The 24,376-nt window shown below is 37.7% G+C and overlaps 2 protein-coding genes and 1 long non-coding RNA gene across 4 annotated transcripts; 2 read left to right on the top strand and 1 right to left on the bottom strand.

Moving 5' to 3' along the window:
* The first annotated feature begins 4,050 nt into the window (after positions 1–4,050).
* On the top strand, positions 4,051–12,088 carry ctsd (cathepsin D). The gene is made up of 9 exons (XM_028014628.1): positions 4,051–4,208; positions 6,703–6,859; positions 7,799–7,922; positions 7,991–8,109; positions 8,357–8,556; positions 9,191–9,313; positions 10,215–10,359; positions 10,724–10,822; positions 11,608–12,088. Exons 1-9 carry the CDS (start codon positions 4,147–4,149, stop codon positions 11,767–11,769), a joined length of 1,191 nt encoding a protein of 396 aa, XP_027870429.1. The 5' UTR covers positions 4,051–4,146; the 3' UTR covers positions 11,770–12,088.
* Positions 12,089–12,489: 401 nt separating this feature from the next.
* cdhr5a (cadherin-related family member 5a) lies at positions 12,490–21,135 on the bottom strand. Of its 2 annotated transcripts, XM_028014627.1 has the most exons (14): positions 20,961–21,133; positions 19,493–19,665; positions 19,289–19,348; positions 19,102–19,191; positions 18,950–19,036; positions 18,222–18,341; positions 17,970–18,155; positions 17,207–17,297; positions 16,179–16,276; positions 15,876–16,082; positions 15,250–15,363; positions 14,508–14,574; positions 14,268–14,428; positions 12,490–13,469 (listed from the first exon to the last, which is right to left on the bottom strand). In XM_028014627.1, exons 1-14 carry the CDS (start codon positions 21,049–21,051, stop codon positions 12,918–12,920), a joined length of 2,097 nt encoding a protein of 698 aa, XP_027870428.1. In that variant the 5' UTR covers positions 21,052–21,133; the 3' UTR covers positions 12,490–12,917. The 2 variants fall into 2 exon arrangements, with proteins under 2 accessions (XP_027870428.1, XP_027870427.1); XM_028014626.1 differs by having other exon boundaries at positions 17,970–18,341; positions 20,961–21,135.
* LOC114142968 (uncharacterized) lies at positions 14,503–15,330 on the top strand. The gene is made up of 2 exons (XR_003595135.1): positions 14,503–14,639; positions 15,204–15,330. It is a non-coding gene; the product is annotated as an uncharacterized LOC114142968 (long non-coding RNA).
* Positions 21,136–24,376: the final 3,241 nt, after the last annotated feature.

Here is a 24,376-nt window from a genome sequence, read left to right as displayed (position 1 = left end):
TTATTTATTCATCATAAAATCAAGTATGCATTAAGGCCGCTCTGAAAAACTGATGGTTGTCGTCAATGTCAACAATTGTCATTTGCTAATTGTCCACTTGGAAAACACATATTATCCAAAACTTTAACTTCTTTTATAATGGAGCGTTAAAAAAGTTACATGTAACTTAATCAAGTTAATTTTATGGTCTGCATTTAATTAATCGCATTTTAGTCAAAACCTGTACATTTTCAATTAAAAAATCATTTTTGATAAGATAGACACATGAGCTCAACAACAAACATATTTATTGTCTTGTGCGTCTGATATATGACAGTACCAGAAACATGCACTTGCAAAGGTTCCTGCTGGAACCTTTATATGTAAAAAAAAATATATATATTATTCAGTTAAAATTTTTAACATGTTAAAATCTATGTATTTAATTAGTCAAAAGTAACAGTGTAGAATATTACTGTCTTGTTTGATTTAATTAAAGTTTTGGCCCTAGCTAACTCCTGGACGCCTGATAAAATCATCAGTGGTCTGAGTGAAAACAGATACTATATGTGCAAAATATTTCCTTTTATCACTAGAAATGTAAAGATATTATTGTGAAATTCTGATCATATTTAAAAGGTTTTCGGGGAACCGTGGATTTGTTTTAGTTGACCATATGTGTCGAGTTTGGTTAAGTTTCTGGTGAGATCAAAATGCAGACTGGAGTTAAAGGTTGTCATAAAGCACATAATTTAGGAGATAAAACTGCAATAAAAACAGAAAACCATAAAGCCAAAGAGGGAAATGAGGGAAATGCACAACTTAAATTTCCTGAGGGACTCTGGAAATGACAAAAGGGACCAAAAGAGCTAATCAAAGGTGAGTAGATGCAGCTGGGAAGAAAGAAGAGGAGAACCAAAGAGAATGAAAATGAAAATGTAAAATGTTTTAAAAGTCAAAAATAGGTTAATTGATCTGTATATTGCTGCTGGTTTGTGGATGTTTGTGTTGTGATGGACTGCTTATCCTTCAGAATAAAACTCTGGTTTAAAACATTGTTGTGGTTTGCAGTGCTGAGGTTTCTCCTGATTTAAAGCAAAGCAGCTGCTGCTCTGCTGCTTCGTTACCTCATATTGACTAAACTTCTTCCCAAAGTTTGACCAAATTAAACAAAATCTGTTCTGTTTGTGAGACCAAATATTACTGTAAAATGATTCATTTCCCTCCTCCAGCAAGACTCAAACTGTCTTTGCTGAGTTTATTGATCAGGCCAGTGGAAGGACTCAGTAATTTGGTTAAAACATCTATTAATCAGCTGAAAACTGATTAATGAAAACTGTCCTTCTGCGTTCCTAATGTGAATCAAGTTCCTGATTCATGAATCACTGGCTTGTGATTCATGTTCCTTTTTTTGTCTCTGTTTGTTCTCATGATTTTCCAAACCTGTCAAGTCGACACTTTTACTGCCCTGAGTGCAGTTTGGCTTCACATGATTGGTGCTTTTGTGCAATTCTGCGGTTTCATGTTGCTGTGAAAGTTTTCATTATGATAGAAAACAAATGCAAGTCACTGTCACACTGTATCTGACCACTTTGATGAGTCACTTTTTACAGTTTGTCCTTTTCCTTTCAGACTGTTGCCCTGTTGTTCCAATTGGACAGTATTTTAAAACCAACTTCAGGTAAACATCTTATTTAGATCAGATAAGATGTTTATCTAAACATCTTATCTTTAGATAAACATCTTATCTAAAGATAAGAACTTATTCAATGCAACAATTTGCATTGAAACTTATTGCAACAGTTTCAATGCAAATTGTTTCAATGTTTATATAGCTAAATAGCTCCAGCTATAACACTGAAATGTTAAGCTAATATTTAGCTAATGTTTAACATTAAGCTAAATCTTAGATAAACAGATGTTTGTCTAAGATAAACGTTTATTAAATCTAAACAGATCTAGCTTTGTTTATCTAGATCTTAGATAAACATGTGTTTATCTAAGATTTAGCAAATCATCTAGCTACAACTATAACACTGAAACATTAAGGTAAAGATTTAAATACTTAGCTACCAGTTAGCTACCAGTTAGCTACCAGTTAGCTACAGCTATAACACCGAAATATTTAGCTAAATATATAGTGAACATCTAGCTAATGATTTAGCTACAGCTAAACATTGAACACATAGCATTTTCTAAACTGTCTCATTCAAACAGAGCTCCTTCCTCTACATCTGCAATTATGCTTTGTTTTGTGTTTCACTGACGTTTTTTCACTGATACTGTAGCATTAATACACAACTCCATCAGATACAAGTGATGGATGGCTGGATGTTGCCTAACCACTGAAAGATACAGCAGCTATTATTCTTTTAAATACCTGGGTGTCTTTTTAATATTATCCTGTAAAACATAAGAAACAATTCAAACAATCAGATGATTTTGACAGCGCACAGTGAGATGTATCTGTAGGGTGAGGCAGCCACTCGCTGTTCAGTCCTCAGCATTACAAGGCAACAGCTTCACTCTGAAAAAACTGCAGCTGCAGCGGCGCTGATTAATTATTTACATCCCAACGTGCTGGAGATAAAATGTTTAAAATAGAAAAGGTAGATAATGGATTCATTTTCTGCACCAAACAACCTGTTTGCTCATCTTACTACAAAAATGCAGCAGAAAATGATTCAACAGTAAAACAGATAAAACCTTACTGGATAAAACATGAAATTATTTTTGTCTAACCTGGATAATTTTTGATCATAAACCTAATTCTGCAGCTTTTTTTATATTGAAAAGACAATCCTACCAGATATGCATTGGCTGTTTAAATAAATAAATGGAAAATATAGAATAATTGCTGCTTTGTCTAATGCATACCTACCTTTTTCTATGTCTGCATATATTTTCCCATATTGTTGGTATTTCTCCACTATTCGCTGCAAACATGTCAGATATAATGTATAATGTTTTCTGTAGGTAAATTAATTTTTTATCATGCTTTCCCACATATGGCTGATTTTTTAAATTCATCAAGTATTTGAGTTTTATCTTAGCAACATTTAGCGACATATAGTGATTGTTTACAGTCATACGGGCTTAATAGAAAAACAAAATTAGTCAAATTTGGCAAATCCCATATTTATTATAGCTCACTTCAAGAAAAAAAAAGTTTCTATCTGGGTGAAACAAATCCCCCAAAAAACTTTTAAATATTTTCATTTACAATTTTTTTCATTTATTTCCTTAATATTAAGAGAAACAAAAAATTTGGTCAGAACAAGAAAATGGGACTTCTACGCAAATAAAAAAATAAAATAAAATAATTTTAAAAACGTTTTCTCTTTTCTTTTTGCCTTTCATGGCTTCCATAGTTTTCATAACTTATGTTGAAAAAAATTGGTTTGGAAACATGTTTCTTCCCTGAATTTGTTATTTTGTAATCATTTTTATTTGCACCTTTTTGATTTTACTCTCTAAAATAGCATAATTTGCACATAATTTTAAATGTTTTCATCTGATTATTTTGTACAAATAAAGTGTTATTAGCTAACAAGTACTTAACTAGTTTCTTTAGAAAATACTTTACTCTTACTTTTTACTTTTACTTGAGTAAAATTATGTTGAAGGAAGAAGTGCAACTCTTACTTGAGTACAATGTTTGGGTAAAGTACAACTTTACCCAAATGAGGATTATGTTGAAAGATTTGGGCGCTAATTCCTGGCGGCCCAATGAGGTGTCAAAGGTCGTTGCAGTTAATCTTTCTAACTTGGAATTTGGAAATATTGTCTTTCAAGAATATTTCCAAATTTGGAAAACGGCATTTTTATTTTGTGCCTGTATTTTCACTAATTCTGATGTCTGTTTGCTTTTTCATACAAAAAAAAAAGGATTAATTTGTTTTAGCGCTGTTACTGTGTTGTATCCTAAATCACATAATTTTTTTGTACGTTTTTCTAGCCTTCCTGTTGGCTTTTTCCCTGGTTTTTTCCTCAGCTTAAAACAGGAAGTAAAAAAAAAAGAAAAGAAGAACCGTCAGTGACGTCACCACCGTGCTGTTCCGGAGGCACGTGACGCTGACTGGGTCAGCTGATAAAAGTCGGCTGTTTGTCGACAACAAGCTCGAAGTGCTCAGTCATTGTGGTTCTGCTGGTCCCGGTTCTGGCACAATGAGGAGCCTGGTCGTGTTGGTGTTGGCGGCGTTAGCCTTGACGAACGACGCCCTGGTTCGGTAAGTAAAAAAAAAAAAACAAAGAAACAAACAAAGAAACGTTTAATCCTTTTAGTCTATCAGCTTAAAACGACCTTAAAAGCTATAAAGTTAGAGCTAACAGCGTTAGCAGCAACTTACACAAGGTTACCTGTGTTGCATTAACGGTCATAATGGCGGTTTGTAAGCGTCATTTGGAGGTTTGTGTGCTAATGTCTCCCTCTGTGATCACCTGACCCGCTGTTTGCCTCAACAAGCCCCGCTAATCTCGTGACATGAAGCTGAAGCCGTTAGCTGACACCTGGTCTCACAGTTTCAACAAAGAAACGCATAAAGTAGATTAAATAACATCAGGCTGGTGAGATTCTGTAAGCGGAGAGTCTGTTTCGGTTTATTTTTTACTAAATATGGTTTTGAATTTACAATAACGGGCGGGAGTTTATTTTCAATCTAGAGCCGCAAAACGCCTACAAGAAGGTTTTTATCAGTCCATCCTCTGCGTCATTTCCGGTTGTCTAGGGACAAGTTACTGAGATACCGGGTCCAAATGGGAATCTCCAACATCCCTCTCATGGTACCATCCAAGTCAGAAGACATTATATAATCTTTCCAGGAAATTCAGTGTCTGCATCCTGGTTTATTCCCAGTTGAACCTACTTAGAAATGGGTGTCTTGGCAAAATTTGCTAAAACGATTATGTTGGTACACAAGTTTTAATCTGAAAGAGAATTAACAGATCTTGTGTGCTGATTAAAAATGTGTTTCTGTGACTAATGATGAGAATAAACTGTAACTAGGGCCAAAGTAAGGCCTTTTGGGGGTCAGGGCCCCACGTCCTGTTAAAACCAACAACACAACAAATGTTGTTCAGGTTTGGTGTAACCTGGAAGAGGAGTCCGAGTTTAATTGGCTCAGCCTAAAATAATCAAGAATAATTGGTTATTTGGCTGAGATGTAATTGCAAACAAACTGAAGTTGAAACACAAATTAAACTCATCTTACATTGTAACTATGATAACAACAATCAAATTATTATTTAGTGAAGTTTTAACAATTAAATGTTGTGATCTATACTGAAAACAAATAAAGTTGCATATTCTGATTTTCAATAAACAAATCCTTATGGTAATAAAAGTGACAGAATATTCTGCCTTGAAATAAAAGGCATTCAGCTGATGTTTCTCCAAACAACCGTTACAACAAAAACAACAAAATTAAGATGAATTTCCATTTTTTGATTCATTTCAAATACTCATACTCTTTGGTGTGTACATAGCTACTTTTAAATGATTAAAACCTCTTTCTGCTCCTCTTACGGTAAAGCTAAATTATTCTTGTCAAACCAAAAGTTGCCACAATACAATAAAATGAGTAACATGACTGATTTAACAAGTAGATATGGACTTCTCTACAAATTTATCTTGGCAGGAAGTCTCAAAACCACCAACTGCAGCAGCTACTAACAACTGTTTGCTTGAGGCGACTGTTGCAGCCAGTGACTGAATCCACCAATAGGAGCAGAAACGGCCACAGTGTCACTGATCCAAGCTATTCCTAATTCAGAATCAATAATTTATATACTTTGTTTCTGCTGGGGTTTACTTTTAGTTCTGTGCATCTTGAAACCTTCTGCAGACCTTTTGGTGCAGCGAAGCAGCAGCTCTACTCTGAGAAAAACCCTCACATTTCTAAACACTTCCTGTTTTAAGGTCTTTCCAAACTGTTTTACACATTGCTATTGAGTGGCTGACTTTTAAAACATGAACCCGAACAATAAAATGTCTTCATACTGATCATCATCTTTATTGTTTTAAGAGGTGACTATAAAACTCAACACCTGACTGAGGAAAATAAAGTTTCAGCTGACTATTTTTAGGCGTGTGGTAACTGGGTCAGCTGTGAACCAGATTGTACCAATAGATTTTTATTTTCCTCCTTGTGGAAAATTTCTGTTTGTCTTAGGAAGCCCACATTTCACCTTTTCTGCTCTTGCATCTTGCAGTTAAATTTGTGACGCATTTGTATCCTAAAGAAAAAGATGAAAACCTAAGATTCATAAGTGTTGCAATAATTCAATAAAGGTTCATTTCCATTTGCATGGTTTATTGTTTTTCTCTTTCTACCAAAAACTGGGTGATTAAAGTCCTCAGTCTGGAGAATTTGTCTGAACTGAACCGTTTTTTGAAGGACAACTTTGTTTGGAGACTTCATAATTTATTGTTTCTGTTTTGTTTATTTTGGATATTTAAAATGTTTTCCAGTTCCAGTGTTAAATGTTCATCAGAATTTAAAGTTTGCTCTTTGAGTAAGCGTTCTTATCCTACCATTACATTACTTGAAAAAGTTATTGGAGTAGATAACAGAAGTAGATCAGATCTTTGGTTTTCTTGGGCATAAATGTTGCTGTCAGTTCAGCTTTTGCTTCATTGTGGAAACTGGAGTAAAGTGTAACTGTTTAAATTGTCTAAATTAAACTTTTAACCTGTTTTTAAACAGTTTTTTGTTTTTTGTTCAGAATTCCCTTGAAGAAATTCCGTTCAATCCGACGCGAACTGACCGACTCGGGAAGAAGAGCCGATGAGCTGCTGGCCGACAGACACTCCCTGAAGTACAACCTGGGCTTCCCGTCCAGTAATGAACCCACTCCAGAAACGCTGAAGAACTACATGGATGTAAGCATGTCTGCTTCTCTAAAGCTGCGGCCTGAAAAGCTTTCAGCCGTTTTGTTTCAGCCGAGCTGCAAGAGGAAAGAACAACGGCTCGGTTGTTGCAGAATTATGCAACGTTTCCAGAAAGCCTGATAAAGTGCTGAAACTCTGGGGAAGTGTGACGGTTTCTGATCTCCATCAGCGGGTGGTTTGTTTACTCTGAGGCTGCAGAATATTAGATGATCACAACTTTTAGATCAAGGGTGTCCAAAGTGTGGCTCTGGGGCAGTTTGTGGTCTTTTGGTTTATAATTTTTATCTTCCACCTTTAAGAAAATCAAAATTGTATTTATTGTTGAAGTAATACAATTAATTCTGAAGTATTTAAACTCTAAATAACTACAATTTGTAATTATTTTATTAACTTTACATTAATATCTTATTAAATGACTAAAGTTGCACTATTTTGTTTTATTTTAAGCTTATGTTGAAGTTTTTTCCACTTATTAAAATATTCATAATGAAGCTTTATTAGTATTTTATCACAAGTTATGTTACAACTTCATATATTTTTAGCCTTAAGCTTGCTATTTAAACATTTTTATTTTTAAATGAACTCGGTATAAGCTGCGTTTCAGGGGTAATTCTGCTGGAGGGAGAAACGTTCTCCACTCTCAGGGAAATTTAAGCAGAAGTGAAAACTAATTGTACAATAAATCCGAATCCACTTCTCCATTTTGCGTTTGAGAAACTCTTGAGCATGACTCAACAGAAACGCAGCGTTTGGTCACATGAAGCAGAAATCTGATGGAGGTCATGAGTAATCGTTTCCTTTCTGTTGTTCCTCTTCATGTTGTAGCGGTTTGACCCGCGTTGTCCGCTGCTGTGAAAATGGGTCAAACTGGCTGATTAATTATTAAGCCTGCTCCGTTTGACCTTGATTGACCTTGTTTTCCCCGACCAGGCTCAGTATTACGGGGAGATCAGTCTGGGCACGCCTCCCCAGTCCTTCATGGTGGTGTTTGACACCGGCTCGTCCAACCTGTGGGTCCCCTCCGTTCACTGCTCCCTGCTGGACATCGCCTGCCGTGAGTCCGTCTCCTCTGACGCCAAACCCGGAACAAACCGGGAATTTAACCGTCTGCTTTCCTTTCAGTGCTTCACCACAAATATAACTCCGCTAAATCCAGCACATATGTGAAGAACGGCACCGCCTTCGCCATCCAGTATGGATCTGGCAGTTTGTCCGGATACCTCAGCCAGGATACGTGCACCGTAAGCTCCTCCCACTGCGGATCGGATCAGAACTGCGAGTATCAGGGCCACGCTATGAAAAAATTTAAATATGAGAATGCACTCATGTGAGGGTAAAGTTGTACCATTTTGTGAATCATGACTTCTTGTGAATTAATACTTCTCATATTTTGGCTGTTTCTCGTAATTGAATCATATTTTCCTAGCGTTGCCGTGTGAAACCCGAGTCGTTGCCGTGTGAAACCCGCTGACTCGGCTCTCCCCTCAGATCGGTGACATCGCCGTGGAGAAGCAGCTGTTCGGCGAAGCCATCAAGCAGCCCGGCATCGCCTTCATCGCAGCTAAGTTCGACGGGATCCTGGGCATGGCGTATCCCCGGATCTCTGTGGACGGCGTGGCTCCTGTGTTCGATAACATCATGAACCAGAAGAAGGTGGAGCAGAACATCTTCTCCTTCTACCTGAACAGGTGAGACGGATGTTTTTCTTCACGGGAATCAAACACCTTGATGTGCAAACGATGGATGAAAGGCTCCATTTGGTATGCTAGCTGGTCAGTAATGTAAAGTACAGACTTGGTGGGTCTTTTCAGAGTCTCTTATTAAACTGTCATAGTGACAATTTCAATAAATATGGAAAAAAACATTTTTTTGTATCTGTTACATGCTGAAAAACAAACCCTAAAAATCAGAACTGAATCTCTGGACTCAAAGATTTGCATCTCTAGAACTACTCTAATAGAAAAGGCTGTCTGTCTGTTAGCCTGTGAAATGTTACTTTAAAGTTAAATATATCAGTAAATTGCTACAGATTCTAACAAACTGCAGCTGGTGATGAAATCATGATTTAAAGATGGACAGGTTCACATCTTAACCCCATATAAACAAAATAAATGCAGATCTGAGAATCTTGAGCTTCTTGTTCTCCAGCTTTCAGCAAGTAGATGTTGCACTAGCTCCCTCTAGTGGCGCCACAGAAATAACTTATTTAATTTTGAGCTAAAAACCTGCAGTTTCTGTAAACAGACAGACCTTTGCAGTTGAAAAGTTGTTTAAATAAATTTTGGTGAAATAATTTTTTGTTTTTTTAATTGTTCTGCTCAGGAACCCGGACACGGAGCCGGGAGGCGAGCTGCTGCTGGGAGGAATCGACCCGAAATATTACAGTGGAGATTTTCACTACGTCAACATCAGCCGGCAGGCCTACTGGCAGGTCCACATGGACGGGTAAGAGTCACACAAACCTGCACAGCAGTCCCCAAAGTTAAACTAAACCAGTTTCTGTTTATGCTTCATTTAAGATGAACACACCGAAGGTTGATCTCTTTAAGAAAGTTATTATAGTTAATCAAAGCCAACGAAAACTGAAACCCAGAAAACCTTCTAACTGAAATAAAACTGTGATTAATGGGGGGGAAAACAATAACTGCAACTATATAATGCATTTATGAAACTAAAACATTGTAAAATTACAGAAATAATACCCTTCCTTTTTCTGGTTACGAATTCTTTTCTTTTTTTTCAGCTGTCGGCAAATTGCGGCACCGATGCTAGGCTACAAAATGGTGACAGTAAAAGTTGGTAGAAAACACAGAAGTCAGTTGGTTATTTAACAATAAATTAGTGAAATTTTTGAAAATGGCACCTTGTGTCTGTTTTGCTACCCAATTGATGTTTACATAATCACAATACAATAGTTTGATCTTTTTTTAATTCTGCAGCTAAAAAGATTAACAAAGGTATAGAAAAAACTTAAACTGCTACACCTAATAAAAACTAAACAATATTTGACTAATAAAAACCAACAGGCACTCTAAAAACTAAGAATTAGACGAACAAAAGTTCACAGCTAAATAAAGCTAAACTATTGTAACCCTGTCCTCTTTTCTACATTTTATTGATCACATAGCTGGAAGTTTGACCTCAAAACTGATCAGGAGCTGCTGCATCGTTGCTTATAGTTTAAAATGAGTTTAATGGCTTTTCTTAACTGTATTACAATATTGGTGTTTTTGTACTAGTATCTCTTTGACTTTTTAGAAATGCAACAAATATTTTATGGCACTTTATTTATTCTACTCAGATGGGGAAAGCAAAGTTCTGTTTTTAATTTTCTGTTGTGTTCCAGGATGACGATCGGCAGCCAGCTGAGTTTGTGTAAAGGCGGCTGTGAGGCCATCGTGGACACCGGGACGTCTCTGATCACCGGCCCGGCCGCCGAGGTCAAAGCTCTGCAGAAAGCCATCGGCGCGTTGCCGCTCATCCAGGGAGAGGTGAGGAAACGCCACGGCTTTAACCTTTCACATTTTGTCATGTTACAAGTTTCAGTGAATTTTATGTGATAAACGCAGAATGGAGACGTGTTAGGAGAATAATTCTTCACTTTCATGTCTGTAAAACACGTCAAGCCTCTGAGAACTTTAGAGGCTTGAAGTACTCTTTCCACAGACTCTCCGTTTATTTTAGGTTTGGATTTAAACCAATATTTTTATCTTTATTTTTCTGTTTTGGAGGCTAAAACTGGCAAATTTAAACCACTGGCAGGCCACAAAATTCATTAAATTAAAATGTCAAAACTTTGTGAAAAAAGAATTTTGCCTTCTGACAATAAACATTTTTTATTTTAATGTCTTTCAGTACATGGTGCCCTGTGAAAAGGTCCCAACGCTGCCCATCATCACCTTCAACATCGGCGGACAGACCTACAGTCTGACTGGAGACCAGTACATCCTCAAGGTGAGTGAACCAGCAGGGGGCGATGGTACCAAACACATTGACTCTGAATCATTAAAAGCAGAACAAGTGCAGCTCTGAAGCTGAGGAGGCAGGTCTGTTGGAGAGAGAAGTTGTTCTGCTCCTTCTGTCAGATTTACTCACAGGTCATTAAAGGGGACCTATTATGCAAAATTCACATTTGCACAACTTTTGTTCTTCCATGTTTGTTTCTACTGCTTCTAAAAACAGCCCAAATGCTTTAAAATAACTTCTTTTTTAGCTATAAGTTAATGTTATTTGCTGTCTCACATGTTTCAAAAACCTCTAGAATGTAACATCACCAGGCACTGCCCGTTACCTAGCAACCCCAGCCGAGTTCCACCCATCACATAGTAACCCAAGCGGAGCTCCAGCATGTTTGGTCAGCTAGTTTTATAGTTCTACGCGCTGTATAATGGCTGCTGGAAAGGTCAAGTGTTGAGTTACCATCCAGGAATAACTTCCTGCATTCTTGTTTGAAAAGCAGAAGTGGAGCCTCCTTAACAAAGATGTACAGTTGTATGATTGCTCATCTGTTTGCAGCCATTTTAAAGGTGTGAGTTGAGTTGGGGGGCGTGGCCAGCAGCAGCTCATTTGGATCTAAAGTATCAAGAGGTCCTAAAACGACTCATTCTGGAAGGATAACCAAACTAAGTTATCATCTAAAAATGAGTTTGCACAAAAAATGTATTGAGCATGTTTTGTATAGACCCATGGTAACGCGTTCAGGGAAGCGTAACGGTAACATTTTGCCCTTCGTCCTGCAGGAGAGTCAGGCTGGGAAGACAATCTGTCTGAGCGGCTTCATGGCGTTGGACATCCCTCCCCCCGCCGGGCCGCTGTGGATCCTGGGAGACGTTTTCATCGGTCAGTACTACACCGTGTTCGACCGCCAGAACAACCGGGTCGGCTTCGCCAAGTCCAAGTAAAAAGACGCATCCTGGACTGCAAGCTGAACACAACGCTCCGGATCTGAGCTGCTTGTTTCCTGTTTCTGTGATCAAAATGTACCTAACCATAGACTTTAGAGCAAACATGCACTGCTGAGGAGTCTGGACCGGTTCTGATGGAGCGTGAAGCAGAACCTGGATGCAATGAGTTGTGCTACGGCATCGATTCTGCTTTTTGAGACATCCAAGTAATTTTCTTTTCCGTCTTAATCAGGGATTTGTTTTAAATGGAAGGTGGTTTTACTACTGATGTTTTTATCAAGGTGATTGGGCTCAATAAATTTTTTTTTTAAAAGAATATTGTGTTCTGGTTCTGTTCAGATGTTTGAATAACCTGGTATTTGTTCAGAGGATGAGCCATTTCTCCCCCAGCGCTGTATTCCACTTCCTGCTTTTGGAGCGATCTCTGGTCTGCTTGGCGTTCACATGTGCATTAGAACCGAACCAGAGTTCACTGCAACTGAACCAAAGCTGTCCAGACAACCGAACTGGAAGTTGGCCCAGCGGGTCTGGCCAGAACTCACCCTAACTGCTTTTTGGGGATTCTATCTTTATATTTTTCCTACTGATTAACTCCCAACAAAATGGCGCCCAATGTGGAATTATTTTCAGTTTCTCTGCACATTTGTTTTTAATGTTTCACTTTAGTCACAACAAACATTCTAATATTTGCTTTTAACTCAAGAAAAAAGCATCAAATCATTTGTATAATGAATTAGGAATTTATTTTTCTGCTGCCTTAAAAACTGAATCAAAATAGGGAAAAAATTACACACCAATTTAACACTCAATCATTTTAGACTGTTAACAGGAAATGTTTAGTTGACTGTTTTTTGACCATAAATCCTTCAACTCCTTTTTTTTTTTTTGTCTTTTATTATAAAAATTGTCTCCCAACACTTTGAGGAAACGGGCGTCCCAGGTTATCTTGAACTCGCCAACGAGAGTTTCTGGTCCCGGTCGGTGACGCCGCGTTTCCGGACCTCCGGATAAAAGCTGCTCTGATCTGTGGGTTCCTGTTTGGAAGCAGCTCAGGGAATCCTGGGAACGCCATCCTGGAACTGCTGGACCAGAGTCTGAACTGTATAATAAAACCAGCAACGTTCAGCCCAGTCTGACCTCTGACCTCAGCGCTCCTGCTCCTTCTCCTCCGAGCCGTCTACCGGATCCGGCTCGTCGCTCTGGTTCTCCCGCTCTGTCTCCGGGTCTCTGAGCGGGGCGGCGGGGTCTCTCACCACCCCCTCCATCTCCACCTCCAGCTCCTCCTCCGTCTCCTCCTCCACCCGGCCCACCGAGTCGGGGATGATCTCCACTTCGATGTCCGAGGAGTCTTCGCTCTCCTTGAACCACACCGTCTTCTGCCCCTCCTTGCGGTGCTGCTTGGACAGGATGGACCTCATGCCGTACTCGTCGCCGTCGCTCCTGCTCCTCTGCACCGACGGGCTCCCCTTGGTGACGTGGTTGGCGTAGACGCCGCAGGTGGAGCAGTGGCGGCTCCGCCTCTCCAGGGGCAGGACGCGGCTCCGGGGCTGGGGGAAGGTGCTGCGCCGGGGCAGCACGTTGTTCCAGCGTTTGCCTCGGCTCGGGTCGGCCTCGTTCTGGAATCCGTCGTTGGTGAACTGGAGGGAGTCTCTGTGTCCGGACCGAGGCCGGTCGGACCGCAGGCAGGGGCCCAGGCACTGCAGGGGTCAACACAGGGGCCCCGCGTTAACCTCTCCACAATATTGGTAAAAATAAATTCAACTTTTTAAAGCAGAATTTTAAAAACCTTCAAACTGTACAGCAGAGTATTGGGACCATACGAAGAAAAAATAAAATTAATTTGTATGAGAATTTAGTCAAATGAGGATAAAGTCATGTTTTGAGTTGTCATATTACAAGAATAGTCAAAATTATAAAAATAGTCACAGTAGAAAGAGATTAAAGTCAAAGTTTAACAAAAATAGTCGTATTATAAGAATAAAGTTGTACAATAAGTCATAGTATTAAGGGAATAGTCAAAATAATACCATAAAGTTATACTATAAGAATAATGTAATATAAGAACAAACTCATAGAACAATAAAGTCATAATGACTTTCTTCTACTGATATTGTGACCTTGTTCTTGTAATTTTATAACGTGAATCTTGTCATTTTACTTTTGTTATTTACTCACCATGCCCTGTACCTCGTTGTAAAATTGGGAACATTTATTAAGTGAAAGAAAAATCGCACATTTAGATTTTTTTTTGTCTTTTCTACAGAAATGTTTTCCACAGGATTTAGGTTCAGGGACCAGTATATTAATCTTGTCTTATTTTCTATTCTGCGAAGGTTTTATATTTTGCTTCCAGCGGGCCAAATCTTTGAGTTTTAGTTTGAGGACAGAAAAAGCAAAGAAAGTCCAAAGAAACATTTCAGAAACCCTGGAGAACAAAGTGTGAGGAAAACGCCTGGGAAGATTTTTCACAGTTCTTTTGGATTTAGCAAACTGACCTCACAAATTTTCTCGAGACTCGTGTTTTCCTTCCACAGGCGGGAAATCAAGAAGCCAATCACGATGAGGGACAGAACCAGGAGAGCCGCCATGATGAGACCGAGCAGCGCCATGTCGCCGGGCCGATAGCCGATGTTCGACGGAGACGGGACGGCCACGGCTGCAGACAAACACGGGCAAGGGCTCAGAGATTCATTCCAGACAAAACCAGAGCTGAACTTTCAGTACTTCTGTGTTACCAGGTATGACTTGAACAGAGAGCGCTGCAGTCCCAAACTCTCCTGTGACCGAATCCACGGCTCTGAGCTGCAGCCACAACATTTACAGTCACAACAAGATGGAGCAAAGAGTCTCCTGGCAGCAACGAGCTGGTCGGTACGACGGCTTATTGGCGCCACTACGTTTGCGGCAAAACAATCTCAGAAATTTTCTGGAAAAATCTCATAAATTATCTAGAAAAAAGTATAACGTTCTGAGTTTGAAAAATTACTGGAAAAACAGAAATTTTCTAGAGAAAACTTGGCGATTTCTGAGTTTGAAAAATGGTAAAATTACTAGAAAAACTAAAAAAACTCAATTTTGAGTGGTCTCAAATTTTCTAGAAAAAATACGCTGACATTTCTCTGATCGAAAAGTTGCAAATGTGCCAGAATAAAATCAGAAATATTCTAGAAAAGAAGACATGAATAGTTAGAGTTAGAAAAGTTGCAAATTTGCTTTTAGAAACTGAAATTTTCTAGAAATAAAAATGGACATTTCTGAGTTTCAACAGTCTCAGAAATTTCCAAGTTTTTTCTAAAATATCTGAGAAAAATTTATCAAAATGTGAGTTTTTCTAGCTTCTTTTTTTCTTTTTTTTACTTTTCCAATTCAAAAGTGCTTTTTTTCTACAAACCTTCTGAGATTAATCTAAAAATTTCTGACTTTTTTGGCAGGAATGTACTCCTCTACATTGGCCATAACGGTGGATCCGTGGGTCACCTGAAGGGCGAAGGACTCCGTCTTCACCACTCTCTTCAGGATCACGAAGCCGTCGGGAGTCACGTTGACGTAGCTGCTGTACTGAACCTCATACTTCATGTCCGGGTTCAGACCCTGACACCAAAAACACCAAACAAAGGCGTTAATTATCCATGAAACATCAGGATTTAACTAGACTGTAAATTTAATTTGTGGGCAAGAAGGATCTCCTGTAGCAGTCTGTATCACCGTGGTTTTGAGAAAGCCTCTGACTGAAGACACTATACACTGCATCACTCTCTCCTGTATCACTTTCTTTTTTAAGAGTTTATCAAATTGTGTCAATTTATAAAAATGGAATAAACAACAAATAAAGCTAAAATAAAACTAGCTGCACCTGTTTTGTTTACTAGCATGAATCTATTTTGGAAGAACATTCTGTATGTTACTCATTTTTTTCTCTTTTTATTTTTAAAAATTTTTGTCCAGCAGTTTAGCAGTGTTACAGCTTTCACTATAATTCCCTGCTGGATATTAATATACACCAAAAACACACTTTATTGGACTTGGCTTTTGGTTTATTTTTATGCCACATTATATTTATTAAAGCAGACTTTAAGGAGTTTGTGTGAATGGGGGTCACTTACACTTGCGAAGTCTTCGTCGCGGGCTCGGACCCTGAAGGGTCTGTTGGTGGTCCGATCTCGGAGTATCATGCTCTCTGGGATGGAGTTGCTGTAGATGAATCCCTCGAATCGCTCTTTCTCAAAGCGCGGAGGGTTCCTGCTCTTCTTCATCACCTCTATGGTCACCTGAGTCACTGCAAACTGATCCCTGTTGTTCACCTGCGAAGCCTGACAGAGGAAAACTTGTTCAAAATCAGAGCTTCCCATTGTTGGATGTTTTTTATATGATCCACAGAAAAATTTTGTTTTTTTTCCCTGTTTTACCAGGATTGTCAGAATGATTGGGCCAACGATATCTGCAGCTTTGGTCATTGTAATGTTCCCTGTGTCTTCATCAATTTGGAAAATATTCCCTTCATTTCCTGATGATGAAAGAAAACATAAATCACAAAAAATCTAAAACTTCCCTAAAAACTCAAATATAACAAAACTAATAAAACTTATGACAGTTTTTTTTACATACCAAAAATAATTGTACAGATGTATTCATGAAAATATTGAGAAAGATTTTGGCTAGTAGCTCCTGAGCTAATGAGCTAAAGCTAATTGTTAAACTCTGGATTCTTTTTTAAAATCTTTTGAAACATTAGTGTACTTAAAAAAACAAGTTTATTGTTTTTCTTTAAGTAATGAACTAATAACTTTTGTCATATTTAATGAGCTGACTTAAATTGTTTTTAAATCTAGAGAAAAAGTAAATGCCAGCTAGCTTAGCATTTACTAAGCTAGCTGCCATGTTTTTAGCTTCTTAATTTTTTTGTTTTATTTGGTTGTACTAAATCTAATTCCTGAATGAAACATATTTATGTAAAGATATTTTCCTGAAATTTCTGATCAAGACAAGAAACCAAAACTAATTTCTGTTTATTTACTCATCTGGATAGTTTTGCTTTAGAATTGGGGTTGGTTCATGGTTAACGTAGGTTATAAATTTTAATTTATTAACTTCATTTATGTCAAATTTAACCCCATTAAATATTTTTACCAGTTTGATACTTTAAATAGATGAGAGAAGTTGGCAAAATGTTTATTATTATATTCAGTAAACACCTAAAACAGGGAAAAAAGAAAACGTTGACATATTTTTACTTACAATTCAGTGTGATACCATGAGATTCTTATGTATTTATATACATTATGTATAAAAAAGAAATATTTTGTATGTTTTTAATCTCAGAACTGTTAATTCTTCTCAATGAATAATAAATTAGACACTTTTTATAAAGTTATCAAGTCAAAAGATGAGACCTGAGAAAATAAAAATAAACACACGTTAGTCTCTTGTGTCTAACCTCGTAACATCTTGTAGCTGATCGGCTCGCTGCGGTTCCTGTCTCCATCTCTGGCGAAAACCGGGCCGGGCTCCAGAACCAACGGGCCTTCCTGTGTTTTAAATCAGTCTGGTTTCATTTACGATCTCAGAATTAAACTAAATTACCGATCAGATTCTGGATCCTAATCAATATTGTCAGTATAATCACATTTTTTCACAGTAGATATGATATAGAAAGTTAATTAAAATCATCAGTGACAGTCGGCCTTTTGCTAAAATAAACAACTTGCTGCTTCCGTTTTAGCGGGTCGCTAAAGTTAGAGTCAAACTTCATCATATTTTACAAATATTAAAAACTAAAAAAAAGAAAATCACACCACTATATGATCTGCAGATTGAAATTAAAGAATTTTGATTTTAATGCATGTTTCTCACATTTTGTTTCAGATTTTAGTTCTTACTAAAATTTGAACTAAGTTGAAATTTGTTCGTTTTTTAATTTTTTTGTTTTGTTTTTTGTGTAAAGTTTTATGATAATTTAACATTAGAGACAAAATTATTTTACATTTTGTACAAGCGCTGCAGATGTTCTGGACAGTAATAGTCACCCACACAAAGACAGTGGCCTGGTTTTTCCAAGTTGTGATATTTTGTGACCCAAACATCATATCTTAAAGTTTGGGTGAAAAAAACACAAGAAGAGTAAACATTTGTAGATTTTTAGTTTTAAATAGAGATGTTGTGATATTATAAGACTGCGTCTGGCTTTGACACAAACTCACTTCCTTCTCGGTCAGGTTGACTTTGCCTCTGTAGCCACCGCTGACACAAAGCTTGGCCAGTCCTAAGCTTGTCCTGAGACACGGCTGGAACCAGGGCGGCCGGTTGTCCACGTCCCTCACCTGGACCGTGATCGTGGCCACGGAGGTGAAGAACGGCTCGTTGGAGGCCGAACCGTTGAACGTGTCCTGGGAGTGGAAGATAAACGTCAGGGAGCAAACGAAAAGAAAAACAGACGAACGTCCTTCCTGTACCTGAACGTGCAACACCAGAGAGATCTTCTGCACCACATCGTAGTCCAGGAGGCTTTTCACAAGGATCTTTGGTGTGTTGATGTTCTCCAGACGGAAATATTTGTCCTGAGAAATTTGTGTCTAATATTGTCGGTGAGAAGGATAAGTAAGAAAGATCAATTATTTCCAATCATTTTACACCTTTAAGGGGAATGAAAAACCAGCTGAAATCTGTCAGGACTAGTAAGACCAAAATAATAATAATCATAATAACAAATTGTTTAAACACAGTTTGATTTACTCCAGCACTGAGGAGTCCATCAGCTTTTCACATCTCAGCTGGATAATTTTCCAAATCTGACGGATTGTGACAACATCTCCTGTTTTCAGAAATGTTGTTACCTTACAGCATTAAAGGTACAGTATGTAACTTTTAGAGAACCAATCAGAGCCAGGAGGCGGGTCTTAGGGCTGTCAATCACTATCTTGTGTGGTGTTGCTCAAGATATATATATAATATATAAAAAAACATTTTAATAAAGTTACATTCTGCACCTTTAATTAGCATTTTATTTCCCTCTTAATGCAGCACAAAATAATGTGTTTATATGCAGCAATATGCCAGTGATTTAATCCACATTGTTAACACAAATAACCAGAAGAAGACAGAGGAAAGAAATGTAAAGGTACAAATACTATTTTTGTTAAATGAATAATAATAAAAACATTAATAATGGAGGAAACCTTACAGTTGCAGACTCTAAGCGATAATAAAGCGGCTCTGAATCAACATCCGTTGCTTCTATGAGTCCGACGCTAGAGTTCACTGGAGCGAGCTGCAGGAACACAAGAGTTAGAGCCGAAACGTTTTACCAACACGTCGCAGAAAAACTCCGTCCACCTCGTTCACGTCCAGAACGTAGTGGTTCTGGGCGAAGTTCGGAGGATTATCGTTCACGTTTTCCACCAGAACCTCCACAGACTCGTTCACCTGCAGAGGAGATGAACAGCTAGTTCTGGAGGATGTAAAGTTCAGCGCCGGCTGAGCCAGAACAGGGAACATTTAGCGTGTTGTTGGTTTTACTCACAGAACTGGAGCCGGCTTTGCTGCACTTCACCCAAACCACCAGAGTGGGACTGGAAAGGGACTGGGAACACCAGAACACTGCTTGTTACCTACTCTGATTACTGTACATTTACCAAACTGTGAAAAGGTTTTATTACTATCACCTCATAATCTGGGAGGATTATTGTTATTACCTGATAATCCAGGGGATCATTATTGTTATTACCTCGTAATCCAGGCCTTTCTTCACCATCAGGACGTTGCCTTTGACGTAGAACAGATCCTCCGGGTTCACCGAGACGCTCAGAGTCGCATCGCTGCTGGAGATGATCTTCACCACCTGGATGTCGGCCGTGTTGTTTTCAGGGATGGTTACTGGGCCGGGCGGCACCGTGCAGACTGGGAACGGGACCAGAACCAGTAAACAGCAGAACCAGTAAATGTTAGAACCAGTAAAAAGCAGAACCAGTAAACATCAAACCAGTAAACGGCAAAACCAGTAAACATCAAAACCAGTAAACAGCAGAACCAGTAAACATCAAACCAGTAAATGGCAAAACCAGTAAACATCAAAACCAGTAAACGGCAAAACCAGTAAACATCAAACCAGTAAACGGCAAAACCAGTAAACATCAAAACCAGTAAACATCAGAACCAGTAAACAGCAGAACCAGTAAACATCAAACCAGTAAACATCAAAACCAGTAAACAGCAGAACCAGTAAACATCAAACCAGTAAACAGCAGAACCAGTAAACATCAAACCAGTAAACATCAAAACCAGTAAACATCAAACCAGTAAACATCAAAACCAGTAAACATCAAACCAGTAAACGGCAAAACCAGTAAACATCAAAACCAGTAAACATCAGAACCAGTAAAAAGCAGAACCAGTATGACAAGATGCATCAATGTTTTTTCCAAACCAAACTGATCAAATTAATCCCCAATAAATAATCAATCCTCTATAAAGGATTTAATTCTGTTTAACTTGGTTCAAATTTTAGTGTTTTTCTATGGAGCTAAATTGGGGCCAAAAAGTTTGTTCAGTAGGAAATAAATGTTTTCTTAAAAATGCTTTTTAAGAAAAAAGCTGTTAGATTATTTCACTTTTAAAATGTAAAAATGTGTTAGAAATAAAATAATTTACTTTTCGCACAAATATCTTACTGCACTAGAAATAAGACAAAACTAACTTACAACTGTTTTAATAATTCCTTAATATTGATTTTAAAACTGTACCAGTTCCACTGGTAGGTTACACCAGGTCTCCATGTTACAGATGAAATAATAACTAATCTGTTTTTTAAAATCAATATTAACTGAATTATTTAATTTCCCTTTGGGATCAATAAAGTATTCTTTAACTGAGCTGAATTTTTTGAATTTGCTTAAAACCAGCCCATATATTTAGCTGAAGACTTACTTTTGTCGTATTTACAGTGAAATCAGATATAGACAGAAAATACCTGGTAAGGTTTTGTGTTTTTGCAGTGAACCATATACACTAAAAAAAGAGAATGCAGCTCCAGTGATTTAAAGAAATTGTGAATTGATCCGAAGCTGAACTCAGATAAAACATAGCAAAGTAAATTTGGTGTTTCGCTTCATCCGAGAAGGTTTTGGAGAAGATTTGATCTGAAGTGTTTTAAAGGTCAGAGGTCGTCAGCAGGACGGTGGGTCGTCGGTACTCACGTCTCTGAGCCCAGCACGGCGTGGAAAAGCAGAAAGCGACGATGCATCCGAGCAGAACGTCCGCAGGTTGCTTCTTGGGTTTCAGTTCCATGTCCCGGTTCTAGAGGCAGCGGCGAATGAAGTCCAGAGGAGGACGAGGCGCCCGCGGTACCAGCTGGTACCGGGCCACACAATGCCCCGTCTGTGCCGCCCGGGGGGAGTGGGAGTCGACTACAGTCGCGATGTTTGTGACTTCATCAGGGCCGCTGTCTGCCAGCAGCAGGCTCCCAGCCTCCCACTGGAATAGCTGCATCTCCTTTAGCCTGCAGAGGAATGTCACCAGCTGGAAACGTTCCTGACGCGCTAAATACGGACATTTTCTTAGCTCCCTCTTTTATTTTGAAACCCGGTGCCAAGTTTCCTGTTAGTTTAAAAATCTCAACATCACAAAAGTCCAGTTGGCGAAAGCGTTACTTAAAGGGGCAGTGTCACGTAAAATCATGTAATTCTCTCATCAAAAACAAACCTGGAGTGTTGCCTTGATTCTTTCATGCAGGTTTGAGAAATCCTTTGATCGCCATGGCAACCATTCAGCTGTGCAAAACACCTGGTTGAACTAAGCTCCGCCTGTGAGACGCAGCTCCTCCCCCTTTCTCTCAGCTGTGTTGTTTACCTTCCACATGTTGATTATATTAAACTTTGCTTCTTCTTAGAGACACATATTGTCACCATATCATTCATTAATTTATTAATGTCACAGTTTCAAACTAAATATTGAATTAGCAAGCTAAATATTTAGCTTGGAACCTAAATATTTACTTTGGTGCTAGATATGGAGCTTTTGTCTCAAGCTAAACATTTATCTGCAAAACTCAACATTTGTGGCTGACTCTAAATATTTAGCTTCAACCAAAGCATTTAGTTTTTAAACCGAATATTTTAAAACTAAATGAATATTACATGTTTAGTTATTAATCTAAATATTTACTTTGGAGCTAAATATTTAGTTAGGAAATTAAATATTTAGCTTCACACTAATTATTTAGTGTGAAGCAAAATGTTTAGTTTGCTAAACATTATTTAGCAAACTAAATATATACCCTCAAGTTAAATAGTTAGCTTCAAGTTATTTATTTAGTTTACAAATTGAATATTTATTTGGCAAGTTAAATATTTACTTTGAAGCTGAATATTTAACTTTCTTGATAACTAAACATTTAGCTTCAAGGTTAATATTCAGTTTTAAAAACTAAATGTTTAGTTACTAAGTTAAATATTTACTTTGAAGCTAAATATTACATTTTTTGTAAAGTAAATATTGAGATTCCAAATAAGTATTTAGTTCATAAACATACTAAGCTACATTTCTAACTTGGAGCTAAGTATTTAGCAGGTTTTATCTTGCTAACTAAATATTTAGATTGGAGGTAAGTATTTATTTTAGAAAGTAAATATTTAGTTGGTGAGCTAAGTATTTAAATATTCAGGTTTCTAGCTCAATATTTTTGCTTCAAATTATATATTTAGGCAAACTAAATAACTAAATATTTCCTTATGTTCTTTTTTATGTTTTGTGGTTTAAAGGGCAACTAAAAATAAACCTCTCCAACAGTAAAGCACGGTGGTGGAACTATCATACTTTGGGCTCATTTTGCAACCAGGAAAATCCTGTCCATCCTTTAGAGTGCAGAAAATTCCCCTTCAAACATCTTCAGAATGACGTTTAGATGGATTTTGCAAACAAAAAGAAGGATTTGAACAAAAACAAAACCACTTGCTGTTGATCCGGCCCATCTTCCTTCTTCTGGTTCTGACATAAACACAGAGTAAACAGCCGGGGCGGTTTTCCTCTCTGCCCTCCCCGTCTGGTACCTGGCAGTAATAATAACGTGGCACAAACTGGAACACTAACGGCTTCACATGTGGACAAGGCAGCTCTGTCCCCATCTGTGTGGGAACAACAAGTTCACAGAGCCACATGGAGCTCATTCATTATGTCTACAACATGCAACACTCGGCCCAAGGCTGCTGGGAAATTTTTCTGGACTTATTGTTTCACAGGTTGGAGAAGAAGAGCTGCAGTTTTGATTTCTGACCAGCAGGAGGCGCCAGAGCCTCTCAGATCAGCCGAGAAAATGAACGTAACAGGAAAAACTGATGAGTTTTTAACTCATCTCTACGGAAGAGGATTAGGGCCAACAACAAAAAAAAAAGAGTTCTGAGTTCAAAGTCAGAATTCTGACTTTAATTTCAGAACTCTTTTTTTTTTTTTTTTTTTGGTCCTAATCCTCTTCCGTACATCTTAGCTTAATTTTGGATTTACACCAGAAAAATAATAAACTGGGTTTTGACATATGTTTCAACACACAATGTGAAAATAATATTTAAAAAATGGGTAAATATGAAATAAAAATGTGAAAAAACTTTCCTTTAAGACTTTTAAAGGATGTTTTTCCTCAGTTTTCTTCTTCATATTAATGTTTTTGAATGTTTTCAAACTTAGGGATACAGAAAGACTCCGTTTTGTATTAACAGAAAGGTGAATGAATTTAAAGTGTTAAATTATCCATTCTCCATTTTTTGTTCAGGTAATTTTCTGAAAGTATTTTCTGTCTTTTTTAATTTGTTTAATTGAATTGAACTCTTTGATTTGTAGCTCTGTTTGTTTGGATGTCCATTAAATTATTTCTGCAAAACAAATCCCTTAAACAATGAACTTGTCAATTTAGGTGACATCCATGTCTTTTATGAACTGCAATAAAAAAAACTTATAAAAAAAAGTTTACAAATATAGAAAATGAAATGTTTTCATTTGATAAACTGTCAATATAAATAGTAATTTTTGTCAATATTTAAAAGTTATTGACTCAAATCATGCAAATACAACATAATTCTGTCCCACGTTAGGTTTTTCTGACTCATAAAATCACAATGAATTATTAAAATCTGTGTTTTATCTGAATGTGGAAAGGTTTTATTTCCTTAGAAGTATCATTTACCTAAAGCTGCAAATCTTACAACAATTAAATATCTGGAGAAGATGAGAAACTGTTCAGATCTGAAACTGCTTCTTCAATAAAACGTACAAAAAGTCAGGAGGGAACAAAGATTTACAGCTGCAGTAAACATGTTTTATGGTGTTTGGTTTCAACTATTTCTCCGTCTGTGGAAGATCTCGCTTGTTTATGCAGATTTCCTCCTAATCTCTTCATGCATGCAGTGAGAAACTTCAGCAAAGTTTGACCTCATTCCCACCAGCAGGATGAATTTTTAGAGTTTCTCACCAAACATTCGAAGCGATTGTTTCCTGTCCGGCATTTTTATGACATATTTATGGTGAAATGTTGCTGCTGACGATGTAACTGAAACTTTGTGTTTAGCAGAAAACTGCTTTTAGCATCTTTAATCCGCCTGCAGTCGCAACACAGAGTCACTTC

This window comes from Xiphophorus couchianus, chromosome 4, assembly GCF_001444195.1.
Source record: "Xiphophorus couchianus chromosome 4, X_couchianus-1.0, whole genome shotgun sequence".
Lineage (NCBI taxonomy): Eukaryota > Metazoa > Chordata > Actinopteri > Cyprinodontiformes > Poeciliidae > Xiphophorus > Xiphophorus couchianus.
The sequence above is the reverse complement of the archived record's forward strand: the minus strand, read 5'-3'. Positions and strand labels throughout refer to the sequence as shown.

Coding starts and splice junctions, on each gene's coding strand:
- ctsd (XM_028014628.1), top strand. CDS start 4,147: ATGAGGAGCCTGGTCGTGTTGGTGTTGGCGGCGTTAGCCTTGACGAAC. Junction 8,557..9,190: donor TTCTCCTTCTACCTGAACAG/GTGAGACGGATG, acceptor TGTTCTGCTCAG/GAACCCGGACACGGAGCCGG. Junction 10,360..10,723: donor TGCCGCTCATCCAGGGAGAG/GTGAGGAAACGC, acceptor AATGTCTTTCAG/TACATGGTGCCCTGTGAAAA.
- cdhr5a (XM_028014626.1), bottom strand. CDS start 21,051: ATGGAACTGAAACCCAAGAAGCAACCTGCGGACGTTCTGCTCGGATGC. Junction 19,666..20,960: donor GCCGTGCTGGGCTCAGAGAC/GTGAGTACCGAC, acceptor TCCCGTTCCCAG/TCTGCACGGTGCCGCCCGGC. Junction 16,083..16,178: donor CAATCATTCTGACAATCCTG/GTAAAACAGGGA, acceptor TTCCTCTGTCAG/GCTTCGCAGGTGAACAACAG.